The sequence below is a fragment of the Scyliorhinus torazame genome, chromosome 16 (genome assembly GCF_047496885.1).
Source record: "Scyliorhinus torazame isolate Kashiwa2021f chromosome 16, sScyTor2.1, whole genome shotgun sequence".
In the NCBI taxonomy this organism is placed as follows: Eukaryota; Metazoa; Chordata; class Chondrichthyes; order Carcharhiniformes; family Scyliorhinidae; genus Scyliorhinus; species Scyliorhinus torazame.
In genome coordinates, this window is record NC_092722.1 from 162,776,275 (window position 1) to 162,790,783 (window position 14,509).

Sequence of the window (14,509 nt, forward strand, 5' to 3'; positions counted from 1 at the left end):
AACGAAGCTGTAGATAAAAGTAATAACGCACGCTTGGGACTCCAGGAAGCTATTTCCTCCATAACTATTTACAATGTTGATGGATGAGCCAATATATTGAGGTGGGGAATGTGATTGAAGCCAATGATATTTATGGTGTGTTTATTTACTAAAATTTTATAATTTTAATCTTGTTCCAACTTCAGAATTTTTAATAGGCTGTGCATTCTCTTTGAGGATGACAGACCGAAGGATAGTTTACACAATGCTACTCAATGATATAAGACCCTTATTGCATTGAAGTAAATGAGTAACAACTTTGAATTTTACGAATGTTCATTATGTATGATTGGTTATCTTTACCCAATACACTTTATGAAGTGCACCTGTTCAATTGAGATTTCATTGGCTTGGATGATGCGGACTGCCATTTTGTGAATTGCTTTTCACTGGGCTCACTGAGAAAATTACTGTTATGATCAGATTTTTGTTTGCAGCTGAGGGAATTGGATGGATAGGTAGGTTGGCTGCATCCTGAAAGGGATGGAGGGAAGAAAAATTTACTGCACGCTCATTTGAAGAATTATGGTACAACCTGTGACAGGTTGCAGAATAGTATTGGCAGATTCTCATGCGTGTTATCAACACATCATCCTGGCCCAGGACTGGTTTAAAAACTACTGGTTAAAATCTGGCCTCCGATTGGTAGTGGGTAGTGTACTTTCACAGAGTTCTCTTCTCGACGCATCTCTGTTCACTACATCACTGCTATAACAATCACTGCTATAAATTCAGATAGAAAGGAATTGTTTTGACTATTGCTTTACGAACCATATAATGTGCTCATTTGGTTCAGTGAAAAGTAATATGCTTGCCTTTTGGCTAATCAATAATTGGATATTTTGAAAAAGATACAAGCTTGATCTATTCCATAAATATTAACTTGTAGTTCAGTGAAATTAACTTTTCAGTACAAATTTATTGGGTTTGAATTCGACAAAACTTAAGATTTAGTTCTTGGCAAACTTGTAAATAGGATTCCAGATAATCTAGAAATTCTGAAACTAAACATTTCTTTAAAAAAATTTTTTTTTTTTTTTTTTTAAATTAAGAGTACCCAATGATTTATTTTCCAATTTAGCGTGGCCAATCCATCTACCCTGCACATCTTTGGGTTGTGGGGGTGAAACCCACGCAGACACGGTGAGAATGTGCAAACCACACGGACAGTGACCCAGGGCCAGGATTCGAACCTGGGTCCTCAGCGCTGTAGGCTGCAGTGCTAACCGCTGTGCCATGTGCTGCCCTAACTAAACATTTCTGATCTGATTGTGATCTCTTCTTTTCAATTCTTATTTTTTTTAAAATTTAAAGTACCCAATTTATTTATTTTTCCAATTAAGGGGCAATTTAGCGTGGCAATCCACCCATCCTGCACATCTTTTTGGGTTGTGGGGGTGAGACCCACACAGACACTGGGAGAATGTGCAAACTCCACACGGACAGTGACCCAGGGCCGGGATCCAACCCGGGTCCATGGTGCTGTGAGGCAGCAGTGCTAACCACTGCCGCCGTGCCACCCCTGTCAATTCTTATTTCTTGAATTTATTTTGGAATGATTATCTTGAGGTAGCCTAGAATTTGTTGACTTGAGTATGTCGTATGTAAATATAGGAACAAGTGCAGGCATGTAGCCCCTCAAGACTTTCACTATTTAATGACATCTTGGTCTGTAAATGTTATAACGATTATTAAAAAAACTAAACAAATGAATAGCTTTGTGAAATGAGGAGAATGACCTGTGGGCTGAAGAAATGCTTGACATTGTGGATGTATTTCACAATTCACTGTACAAATATTTTATATTCGGCAAACATCAGTTGCTAAACTACAAATATTGATAAATGCAGTGTTCCAGTGATGCAGTAGAATTGGAATAAATTAGCAACTGGTAACCCAGAAAATATATTGAGTCAATATGCTCACCGTTCCTCAATGAGGGATTTAACTGAATGTTTGCATATTGGCATGTCTGCACTGTTACACTGTTTAGAATTGAGAAGCAAAGTGAACCTTGAATTGAATAATTACTATTAGAGGCTGAATTTACATCACCTCTACATTCTTCATCCATTTTCCATAGGACGCAGAAAATGCAATTGTGCACATGGGTGGTCAATGGCTGGGAGGCCGACAAATTCGAACAAACTGGGCAACGCGCAAGCCACCAGCTCCAAAGAGTGCACCAGAGAGTAGGTTTCTCAATCAGTATTATGTCATAGTTTTTTTAAGGTGTCCAATTTACTATCTTTCCAAAATGACTGAATTAATGAAAATTTGTATTTACCAAAAGGACTTGGGCAGGCTAGTGGGCAAAGAAGTGGCAGATGGAGTATAGGCATACAATGTGGGAAAAGTGAGGTTATGCACTTTGATAGGAAGAATGGAGACATGGACTACTTTCTGAATGGGAAAAGGCTTAGGAAATCCGAAGCACAAAGGGACTTGGGAGTCCTAGTTCAAGATTCTCAAGGTTAACGTGCAGGTTCAGTCAGCAGTTCGGAAGACAAATGCAATGTTAGCATTCATGTTGAGAGGGCTAGAATACAAGAGCAGGGATGTACTTCTGAGGCTGTATAAGGCTCTGGTCAGACCCTTTTTGGAGTACTGAGAGCATTTTGGGCCCCATATCGAAGGAAGGATGTGCAGGCATTGTAAAAGGTCTGGAGAAGGTTCACAAGAATGATCCATGGAATGAAGAGCCTGTCGTATCTGAATCTGTATTCGTTGGAGTTTAGAAGGATGAAGGGGGAATCCTCTTGAAACATAATCGGATACTGAGCGGCCTAGATATAGTGGACACGGAGAGGCTGTTTCCACTAGTAGGGGAAAACTAGAACCTGAGGGCACAGCCTCAGACTGAAGGGACGATCCTTTAAAAACGAGGTTTGAGTACCCAATTCTTTTTTTTTTTCCAATTAAGGGGCCATTTTAGCATGGCCATTCCACCTACCAGGCGCATTTTTGGGTTGTGGTGGTGAGACACGGGGAGAGTGCAATCTTCATACAGATAGGATCGATCCTCGGTACAGTTAGGCAGTAGTGCTAACCACTGTGCCACCATGCCGCCCTTTCAAAATGAGATGAGAAATTTCTACAGTTCTCGACATCGCCTCTGGATCCCTTGAGGTCACATGGCATTGGGTCAATCATGGGCCCTACCAAACCCAAGCTGATCAGTAGTACTCCATTTTGGGCATCCTTGGGAACCACTGCCGATGGCAAGATGCATATGTGGTGAACCTGTGGAACTCCTTGCCACAGAAGGCTGTGGAGGCCAAGTCACTGAGTGTCTTTAAGGAAGAGATAGATAGGTTCTTCATTAATAAGAGGAACAGGGGTTATGAGATGAAGGCAGGAAAATGGGGATAAGAAATGTATCGGGCATGATTGAATGGTGGCGTAGACTTGATGGGCCAAATGGCCTAATTCTGCACTTGTGTCTTATGGTAAGTAATCATGTTAGCTCATTTCGGGAAGAACCGGAGCCTGTAGTTTTGTGAACTTGATTGCCTTTAAAAGACCATTTTTAACATGATTTTGAAATGAATTCAAATCTTTCTCTAGATTTTCTCAACATTAATTAAAATTGAGGATTCATTAGCAGTTAGCAAAAATCACCTCAGTTTCTCTATGAAGGAGTTAAGCCCTAAGAATTATATTTATGGAATAAATGTTTTCTGGCAGATTGGAAAATTACCAATTCAGTACCCATTTCAAAGAGATGGTAAAACTAGGTAATTGCAGGTCATTGAGAGAATAGTCGAGCAACAGCCTGACATAGGCATATTCATGGAATGGCATCATAGCTTACATATGATGTCCTAGACACCAGTATCACCATCCCTGAATCAGTAGTACTCCATGTTGGGCACCACTGAAGAAGCACTGTGGATGGCAAGAGTGCAAAATGTACTCTGGGTGGGGATGTCAATGTTCAGCATCAAGAGTGGTTCGGTCGCACCATGACCGACCGAGTTTTTTGTCTGCGGCAGGTGGTGACAAAACCAACAAGAGGGTTAAAAACATATTTAATCTCCTCTTCATCAAACTGCTGTTCCACATGCATCTGGTCATGACCATATCAGTCGGAGTGACCACCACAGTCCTTGTGGACACTAAGTCTTGTCTTCGCATTGAACATATCCTCCATGTTGTTTGGCACTACCATCGTACTAAAAGGGATATACTTTGAACAGATCTAGTGACACAAACCTGGGCATCCATGAGATGCTTGGGGCCATCAGCAGAATTGTACTCTACCACAATCTGTAACCTCACGGACCGGCATATCCCTCGCTCTACCATTACCACCAAGCAAGGGCATCAACCCAGATTCAATGACAAGTGCAGGAGGGCTTGCCAGGAGCAGCACCAGGTGTACCTAAAAAAGGCGTTGGTCAAGCTGTAACATAGGACTACTGGTATGCCAAACAGCAAGTAATAGAGCTATGCTATTTCACAGCCAACAGATCAGAACTAAGACCATGCAGAACTGCCACATCCACCCATGAATGGTGGTAGACAATTAAACAACTCACTGGACGTGGAGGCTACACAAATATCTCCATCCTCAATGATGGAAATCACAGCACATTTAAGGCTAAAGCATCTTCAGCCAGAAGTGCTGAGAAGATGACCCATCTCTGCCTCCTCCTGAGGTCCCCAGCATCAAGGATGCCAGCATTCAGCCAATTTGATTCAGCCCATGGTGATATCAAGAAATGGCTGAAGTCGCTGGATGCTACAAAGATTAAGGACCCTGACAATATTCCGGCAATAGTACTGAAGACTTGTGTGCCAGAATTCTGCGCCCATAGCCAAGTTGTTCCAGTGCACCTACAACACTGAAAATCTATCTGGCCAATTACTGCTCCATCCCCCCCCCCTGCCCTATCCCTGTAACGCATTGATCATGGCAATTTAAAAATAAATAAATTGAGTATCCAATTATTCTTTTCCAAAGAAGGGGCAATTTAGTGCAGCCAATCCACCTAACCTGCACATCTTTGGGTTGTGGGGGTGAAACCCATGCAGTCTCTGGGAGAATGTGCAAACTCCACACAGACAGTGACCCTGGATCGAACCCAGGTCCTCGGCACCGTAGTGTACATCTTTGGACATCTTTTGGAAGGAATCATCAGTCCTATCAAGTGGCGCTTGCTTAGCAATAATAACTGCTCATTGACGCTCGGCCTGTGCCAGGATCACTCGGCTACTGGCCTCATTACAGTCTTGGTTCAAATATGTGCAGAAGAGTTGCACACTATAGACGAAGTAAGAGTACTGCCCTTGATGCTAAGACTGCATTTTAGAGTGGCATCAAGGAGCCCAGCAAAACTGGGGTCGATGGGAATCGGGAGGAACACTCTGCTAGTTCGACTCGTACATGGCACAAAGGAAGTCCAGAACATCGTTGCAGGAGTTCGTTGGGGGAGGTAGTGTCTTTGGTCCAAAGATCTTTAGCTGCTTCATCAATGACCTTCCACCTTAGATGTAGAAGTGGGTATGTTTGCTGATGTATGTGATGCTCAGCACCATTCATGACAACAGATACTGAAACAGTCCATTTCCAAATGTCGCAAGACCTGGACAATATTCAGGTTTGGGCTGAAAAATAGCAAGTAATAATCTTATCACACGGATGGTTTTTTAAGGTAGTCTTATAGCTCCTTAACTTTTGTTCCAACTTTATTTCATTTAAATGAATTTAAATTCTCCAGCTGCAGAGGTGGGATTTGAATTCATGTTGACAGTTTATTTAATCTAGGCCTCTGTTATTGGCTAGTAACATAACCACCTATACTGTTGGGCACAGGTTGAAGAGGCTAACACTTTGTTTTCTTTATAGGTAGTTCGAAACATCTAAAATTTGAAGAAGTTGTCAATCAGTCTAGTTCCACAAATTGTACTGTCTATTGTGGAGGTATTGCTTCAGGCCTAACAGGTATGGACACCATTAATTTAATAAATGACGGATGGATCAACATTCATTAAAACAAAATATTTGTATATTGTCGGACTAACATCCTTACATGTTTTATAATCCTTAACTCTTACAGAGCAGCTTATGCGTCAAACTTTCTCTCCATTTGGGCAAATCATGGAAATTCGAGTTTTCCCAGAAAAGGGTTACTCATTCGTTAGGTAGGTTTTACTTATTTTACTCCATGTATCTATTTTTAAATGTAAAGCAATTCTTAATATTTAAAAATTGATTCAAAAGTTGACCTTTGGCTTTGTTGTTTTTCACATCTAAGTTGCATTCCTGCGCATCAAACATACCCCAAAGATACACTGGGGAAACCCTCTCAGAACTTTACAAGTAAAGGTTTGCAAGATAATTGCCCAGAAGTGCTAACTTCCCCATAACAATTGTGCTGCGCTGGGAACCATCGCTAAATGCGATCTAAATCGCTAACTTCGGGTGGTTCTGCCACAGTTACACCAATAGTTTGTTCGAAAAGGTTAGAAGAATTAAAGCCTCTTCTAAATTCTGGGTAACTATTGTAAACACCTAGACCTGCCCCTCCCCACAGTTCACACTCCAGAGTCCCTATGGGACACTTTCCTGCCCGTCTCTCCCCACCCAGGGGACTCCTCTCTTTGCCCCACATGCCTGACTGTTTCTCACCCATGGTTTTCCATGCCATCCACCCTCCTGACCATCCACTTACCGTGGCACTCGCCTTCTTGCTCTGTCAATTTTACTGAGCCCTTCAGCTGCATTACAGCAATCTGGTGCAGTAGTAGTAGTGCAGTAGTGCGCATTAAATCCTTGCAGGTCATCTCTTTCTGATGCTATGGCCCGTGGTTAATTGTCCATATATTAATATACCTAAAGCTTGTAGTTGAATGTTTAGTCCATGGCCTCCTGCGATGCCAATCTGAGATCATTTTTTAAAGTAAATATTTACAGGTCATGCGCATATAGCGACACCTGATGCTCTTCTCCCCCTCGGACCACCCCCCTCCATTTATTAGACTCCCTCAATGACATGGCCAATGGTTCGATCGCCAATGCGAGCAACAGGGGGAAACGGGGCACCCCTGCCTCATCCCTCGGTACAGTCGAAAGTACTCCAACCTCCGCCAGTTTGTCACTACACTCGCCACCGGGGCTCTGTAAAGGAGTTTAACCCAACTGATAAACCCTCCCCCGAACCCAAACCTACGCAGCACCTCCCAGAGGTACTCCCACTCTACTCGGTTAAAGGCCTTCTCCGCGTCCATAGCTGCCACTATCTCCGCTTCTCCCTCCACTGATGGCATCATTATCACGTTTAAGAGCCGCCACACATTGGTGTTTAGCTGCCTACCCTTTACAAATCCTGTCTGGTCCTCGTGAATCATCCCCGGGACACAGTCCTCGATCCTTGTGGCCAGCACTTTTGCCAGCAACTTTGCATCCACATTAAGGAGCGAGATCGGCCTGTACGATCCACATTGCAGTGGGTCCTTGACCGGCTTTAGGATCAAAGAAATTGTCGGAGGTAGGGTCCCCTCCTCTCTTGCCTCATTAAAGGTCCTCACTAGTAGCGGGGCCAACAGGTCTATGTACTTCCTGTAGCACTCCACCGGGAACCCATCCGGTCCCGGGGCCTTCCCCGCCTGCATGCTCCCCAAACCCTTGCTCAGCTCCTCCAACCCAATGGTGCCCCCCAGACCAGCCACCTCTTGCTCCTCCACCCTCGGGAATCTCAGTTGGTCTAGGAATCGTCTCATACCCTCTTCCCCCGCTGGGGGCTGAGATCTGTACACCTCTTCTATGTCCCATTCCCTTTCGGCCAGTGCAGCAGCAACCCTTTCTCTTCCCCACCCCCCAACCTCCCCCCGCTAGACCCCTGTCTAGCTTTTCTGCTCCCCCCATGTCACTCCCGTAAGTCAGCTGACCCCGGCTACCCCCGCTATCCGATTGACCTCCCCGTGTGGGAGTTTCCCCCTCCCACCTTTCTTCCCGCGCGCGGGAAAAACAAAAAACCCCGCGCTTTCCAAAGCCCGCTCCGCCCCCTCTGGCGCAGTTCCTGTCGCGGCCTTGTCTTTCTCCCCCAGCCCATGTAACATTTCCTGCGCGTCATTGTGATTGACCCCCTATATACAACAACCATCACACATCAAACCTCAAATATCCCCCCACCCTCTCAAACCCTCAGAGTCCAACTTTTCGGTTTGTATAAATGTCCACGCCTCTTCAGGCGTTTCAAAGTAGTAGTGTTGGTCCTTGTATCTGACCCACAGTCGCGCTGGCTGCAGCATTCCGAATTTCACTTCTTTCCGGTGCAACACCGCTTTGGCCCGGTTGAAACCCGCTCACGCTTTGCAACCTCCATGCTCCAGTCCGGGTATATTCGGATCTCTACATTGTCCCACTTACTGCTCCGCTCCTTCTTGCCCCATTTCAGGATCCACTCTCTGTCCGTGAACCGGTGGAACCTCACCACCATCGCCCTTGGCGGCTCATTTGCCCGGGGCCTCCTCGCCAGCACCCGGTGTGCCCCGTCCAGCTCCAGCGGCCTCGAAGGGGCCTCCTTGCCCATCATCACCCCGAGCATCGTGCTCACGTATGCCCCGGCATCGGCCCCCTCCGCTCCTTCAGGGAGACCCAGGATCCGCAGATTCTTTCTCCTCGACCTGTTCTCCAGGTCTTCGAGTCTTCCTGCCCACCTCCTGTGTAGCGCCTCGTTCTGCTCCACTCTCACCACCAGGCCCGAGATCTCGTCCTCGTTCTGACCAACTCTTTTTTGTACCTCCTGGATCTGAACCTCGTGGGCCTTCTGGGTGATCCCCAGTCCTTTGATTGCCGAAAGCATAGGCGCCAGCATTTCCTTACGCAACGCCTCGCGCTGCTCCTCGAAGCAGTGCTTAATAAACTCCTGCAGCTCCACTTTGTCTCTGGCCGCCGCCTTTTTGTCTTTTTTCCCCGGTTTTTCCCGTTGCTCCAACTCCTGCAGCTCCACTTTGTCTCTGGCCGCCGCCCCTTTGTCTTTTTCCCCCGTTTTTTCCCGTTGCTCCAATGCCACTTTTGTGGCTGTTACACTTTGAGTCCGTTTCATAAAAGTTGGAGGGGGACCTCCCTCTTACCTTCCCCACGGGTCAGTATCGAGAAAAGTTCTGTTGGGGCTCTTCTAGCAAGCCCGAAAGTCCGTGGTAGCGGGAGCTGCCGAATTGTGCGGCTCAGCTCCGCATAGCCGCACCTGGAAGTCCCTCCCAACTCTTCTTTACACTTCCTCTTCACCTCTCCTATTGGAACTCCTTCCCTCTCCATTAGCCAAATAAAACCCGAGGTCGCCGCATTCATCTTCCTGAAAAACGCCTTGGGCGTTTTGTGAGACACTGAAATACAAACAGCAATCTCGAGAGGACTGTCACTTTCACAGTCTGTACCCTCCCTGCCAGTGACTGTGGGAGTCCCCTTTCATCTGTTCTATTCATCTACCCAAATTCAATTTGTGAAGCTGACCCCATTCCTGTGCCACCTGAATACCCAAGTACTTAAAGCTCCCTCTCACCAAGGCATCTCCCCCAATCTCTTCTCCTGCCCCCTTGTCTGGATCGAAAAAAATCTCGCTTTTGCAGTCAATCTGAGATATTAATGGCAGGTTGATGAGATGTGTTCCATGGCTCATGGCCATAGTCACTTCCATCATCCTCTTATGGAGAAAGTGGCCACATTGTTCTTCCCTTCGCAGATTCAGTTGAGCACTGTCACGTTGCCTTTGAGGAAGCCTGAAGCCAGGGACCTCCACTGTTGGGTTAGTGATGAGGTGTTGACTCATTGGGCTGTAACTTCCAAGATCCCCAGCATGGATTTTGGATATGGGGAAACCAAAGATGTGCTGGGGAATCCCTCTTGGAACTTCACAGGTAAGCATTGCACGGCAATTGCCCAGAAGTGTAAACTACTTCTGGGTAATTGCCCTTTACTGACAGCCATCGAAAAATGCAAATTTCAGGTCGTTCCGCCAGGGTTAGACCAATAATTACCTAGAAACGGTTAGAAGTACTTTACAAACAGTTTGAAAAGACCCAGATTTATGCACACCCCTCACTTAGCTAAGAGACTTGACTTCTCCCTGGACTGTCAATTTCACTGGACCTTTAACTTTACCTGGAAGAAAGCATAGAATTCCTATAGTGCAGAGGAGGCCATTCAGCCCATCGGGTCTGCACCGACCTTCCAAAAAAGCGCTCACCCGAGGCCCATTCCCTCGCCGTAACCCTGCGGATTGATCATTGCCAATTTACCTAACCTGCATATCCTTGAACTTTGGGAGGAAACCGGAGAACCCAGAGGAAACAGGCAGACAATAGGAGAGCGTGCAAACTCCAGACAGTCGGCGAAGACGGGAATCGAGCCTGGGTCTCTGGCGCTGTGAGGCAGTAGCCAGTGCTGAAAAAAAGGGGCATGTCCTCATCAATCTGATTCTGCTGGTCTCTGACAGTTGGCTTGGCAACAGCTGCCTGGATCCTGCCCAGCCTGAGTGAGAAATTGGGACGAGAGGCATGGAAGAAATTTTCTATAAGTGAGCACGGAGTGGCAATTTGACACTGATTGCCATTCCAAGGAACTTAGCACTGTGTACATCCCACAATTACGTCCAGCTGTTTGCTAGGTTGGTATCTGCTGCATATTGTTTTCTGGAGTGGCTGGCATTTAAGCACTTGGTGAATTTTCAAGATAATGGCAAAGCCAGTGCTGTTTATGACCGCATCTTGATAGATGGCAGAAGGGGCATTGCAGAAAAGTATTTGGTCCATTAGAGTAGAGTTAGTAACTTGCACATAGTTTTCTGTGCAAGCTAACTCAGTAAGGACTTGCCAACTAATGTCCTCCAGAAGATGACCTTTACCAGCGTGAAAACATCGAGCATGTCAATCGATGTACCTGGTTATTGATTATATGTTTGAACAGGTCACATAGTCACATATTTGTCTTCCCACTTGATGGAAAGCTAAAAACTGATTGGGGGCAGTAATGGACCAAATGACTGGGGGCAGGAGTGAAGGCCTATTCTGATCATATTTTGCACTAGGAAAACTACATTTGCATCTATCACTGGGCTCCGATGTGACCAGGATTCCCGCTCCAGCCTGGGTACTTAAGAGCAGATGTCTTTATCAGACTGCATGCTTTCTAACAGGAGCCATTAACTTTGGTCATTAACCGAGGTGGCATGATTACAGATGAAGAATTACTTTTTGTGCGATGCTGCGAGTGTTGTTACTCCTGCACAAACCTGTACCTTCCAGATGAAAATCTAGATGCCAAAATAGCCTTGTGCACATGTTTTCACTGTGTGGTGTACAACCAGGGTGTGGAAAGGTTTTGTTCTTGATTTCGAGGTGTGTATGTTACGAAATCTTGAGACTGCCTCAAAATCTAGATGAATATAATGGGTTGGTGTAAAAACATTCTTCTTTTTTGTAGGTTTGCAACACATGATAGTGCTGCTCATGCTATAGTGTCAGTTAATGGAACCACTATTGAAGGCCATATTGTTAAATGCTATTGGGGTAAAGAAACTACTGATTCGGCCAACAAGTATCAGCAGGTAAGATAATTTATGAAGTAACTTGCTTTTACAGCTGATTTATCAAACTTTCTGGTTTTACTGCAGTGTGTCACATGAAGCTAATTTGTAGTATTACTACCTCTCATTCAGATGGAATTTGCCCAGCCCTGGGGTCAATGGGGCCAGTGGTATGGCAATGCTCAACAGTATGGTCAGTATGTAGCCAATGGTTGGCAGGTGCCCTCTTACGGCATGTATGGCCAAGCGTGGAATCAGCAAGGATTTGGAGTAGAGTAAGTAATTTATTGGATGAAGTAGCTTGAATTCACAGTCTAGGTGAACCGTTGGGGAAACTGGGTCTGCAAATATATACTTCCCGAAAATGCAGCCTGTGTATAACAGTTCTGTGAATGGTGCCCTAACCCACCTGTCATAGCTGAACTACTTTAGCTTGTATTAAATCCAACTTGTGTGCCTATTGAAGGATTATTGGGAAATTAATGTATTGTAATTTACATGTGCTGGGAATTTAAAGTTAAATTCACTAATTGAGATACTTCTGTTTTCTTTGTAGTCAACCTCAATCTGCAGCTGCCTGGGTAGGTGGATTTAGTGCTCAGCCAGCCCAAGGGCAGGGTACAGCTGTTATACCTAACCAAGCCGGCTTTGGGATGGCAGGTTACCAGACGCAATGAGCAGGGACTCTTTCTCCTTGCCTTCAAATGAGGAGCCCAGATTTTTCTATTGACGCAACATCAACATGTTCACTGACACCATGAATAAAATATAGACTATTTATTTTAAAGCTGAATATTTTAAAAATTCTATCACAGCTGAGCTCATGGTGGAGGATGTGAATGTTTCCCTGTTCTCTTTTTTTTTTGTTTGGGATGGGGAGAGGTTTGTGGGGGGGGGGGAAGCATATAATCTGTTGTTTTCAAAGTGTGAAGTAATCGAGAATGATGAATTTATTTTGAAAATGAAGTGCTATTGTGTATGAATTTAAAAAATAAATACAGTGTTAGTGGGAAAATGTCAACCAGACTTTTGACAATCTTTTCTTTTAGTTGAGCATTCCACAATATTAATTTCATACTCTTACCATTGTAAAGGGAATTTTAAAGCCTTGTATCATAAAGCCAGGCTTAATGTTCAATAAACACAAGACAACTGAATTTCACGTTGCGATGGACCAACTGCCTGCTGTTTTCAGGGAAGTTATAATTCATGGCCATCCTGAAATGCCAGCGCACTGGCATATATTGAGATGCATCAAATTTAACACTCTACCTGGGCGTAAATTTTTGCTTTTGCTTCACCATCCTATGGATTGAACTAGAAGCCTGATGAAGGCAACAGTTTTTTTTTTTTAATGGGTTGCTTAACACTCTAAAATCAGGAAACAATGAGAAGGGAACGCTGGCTACATTTGGACTGCTGGAGTCCCTTGTACTAGTTTGGCTATATAAGAGATGAGCTCTACGTACTTGCATACACATGGACAAGGGGATTGGGGTGAAGGTTACAAGTGTAAATATCTATAGATAACATTTAATACACCAGTATGATTATTAAAGCATGCTCTAGTGTAAAGGTATCACAATTCCTACTTTGTCAGCGGTTGAGATTTTTAAAAAGCTATTCAATTGTACAATACTGAATTAGCAGGTTGCCCAGAATGTGCAATGTGTGGCAGTGTTTCACAAGAGTATGTTAATATATCTTTCCTACTGCAGTTAAGTGGTATGTAAAATTATACAAAGTAAATTTCAAACTGAAGCCTTAAATTTTATTTCTTTAAGCTGCTTTGGGCGTAGTGTCATTAAGACTAATTTGTGCTCTTTGCTTTTCAACCCAATTCTATTGCTATGCTTAATATCATGCAAATTTATTGAACCGTAAAAATTTCATGCAAGGTTGAATAGTTACATAATTTCTTTAGGCCACCAACAAATGGGGAGTGTTTTTAATTATACAATTAAATGTAAAATACAACAATCATGTCAGAACCAACTGTTTATTTTTAACAGTAATGTGTGCCATTTGTTAATTGAAGGTGCAGAGCAAACTTCTGTACCATTTATGAAACTTCATTTTAAAGATATTTTAGAGTGGTTTGCATGTTGGTGCGATTCACATTTGTAAAAAAATATTGCTAGCTCATTTGAGTGTGGAATGGGTGGATTATGCGGACGTTGAAAGCTAATTGACATTAGTCGTTTCTGGATTATTTCTTCTGTATCTAAAGGAATAAAGTGATTTTAAAAATAAATAACATGGTTTCCATTTCTTAGATTTCTGCAGCTCAATTAAACTTTTTAAGAAAACTAACCTGCTTTGATCACAAAAATGTCAGATAAAGTACATGGAACTTAGTTATTTGAAACTACTACAGGGGTTTAATTTGTTTCAGTTTACTAGTTAAAGCCATTATCTTCAAAAGAATCTCAATTTTAAAAAAACATTAGTTGAAATTGATCATTTAGTGGAAAAATCAAATGTTTGGTACCACGAGAGGGAAAAGCCTTTCCTGTTGAAGTAGGGAGTACTCTATTGGGCTATGACATGGAGCAGAAGAAATCTTGCACAGGGCCGAATTCATACTATTGCTGATGCAGGAGTCCCTGATGCTGGTATGTTTTAGTCGTGCTAGCTACTTTTTGTGCATTGTAAAATATGTTTCAACTTTTTTAGTGCTCATTAAGATCAAATATACCAGTGTATGAGGATTATATATTGATATGGACCACAATTTGGTCCCACATATAGCAGAGCATTTAGTGTTGCAAGGAGCATCTTTATAACTTGTATTTTCCATGATGTTGCACGATGTGCTGTACAGATTGTAAAATTATAAATGCAAAAGTCAAAGGGCAATTCAAGCCCTCAAACCTGTTTCATTATCCAGTTACATCATGATTGACGTACCCCTTAATTCGACCACTAACCTATGACAG

At 43.7% G+C, this 14,509-nt stretch overlaps 1 protein-coding gene across 3 annotated transcripts in view; it reads left to right on the top strand.

The window, feature by feature from the left end:
- Window positions 1-13,827, top strand: part of tial1 (TIA1 cytotoxic granule-associated RNA binding protein-like 1) — a 44,969-nt gene extending 31,142 nt beyond the window's left edge. For all 3 annotated transcript variants that reach the window (XM_072479352.1, XM_072479354.1, XM_072479353.1), the window contains 6 exons: window positions 2,123-2,231; window positions 5,891-5,986; window positions 6,102-6,186; window positions 11,468-11,591; window positions 11,703-11,845; window positions 12,127-13,827. In XM_072479352.1, the coding sequence (XP_072335453.1) occupies window positions 2,123-2,231; window positions 5,891-5,986; window positions 6,102-6,186; window positions 11,468-11,591; window positions 11,703-11,845; window positions 12,127-12,247 (678 nt within the window). In that variant the 3' untranslated portion in view covers window positions 12,248-13,827. The remainder of the gene's footprint in view (window positions 1-2,122; window positions 2,232-5,890; window positions 5,987-6,101; window positions 6,187-11,467; window positions 11,592-11,702; window positions 11,846-12,126) is intronic.
- Window positions 13,828-14,509: the final 682 nt, after the last annotated feature.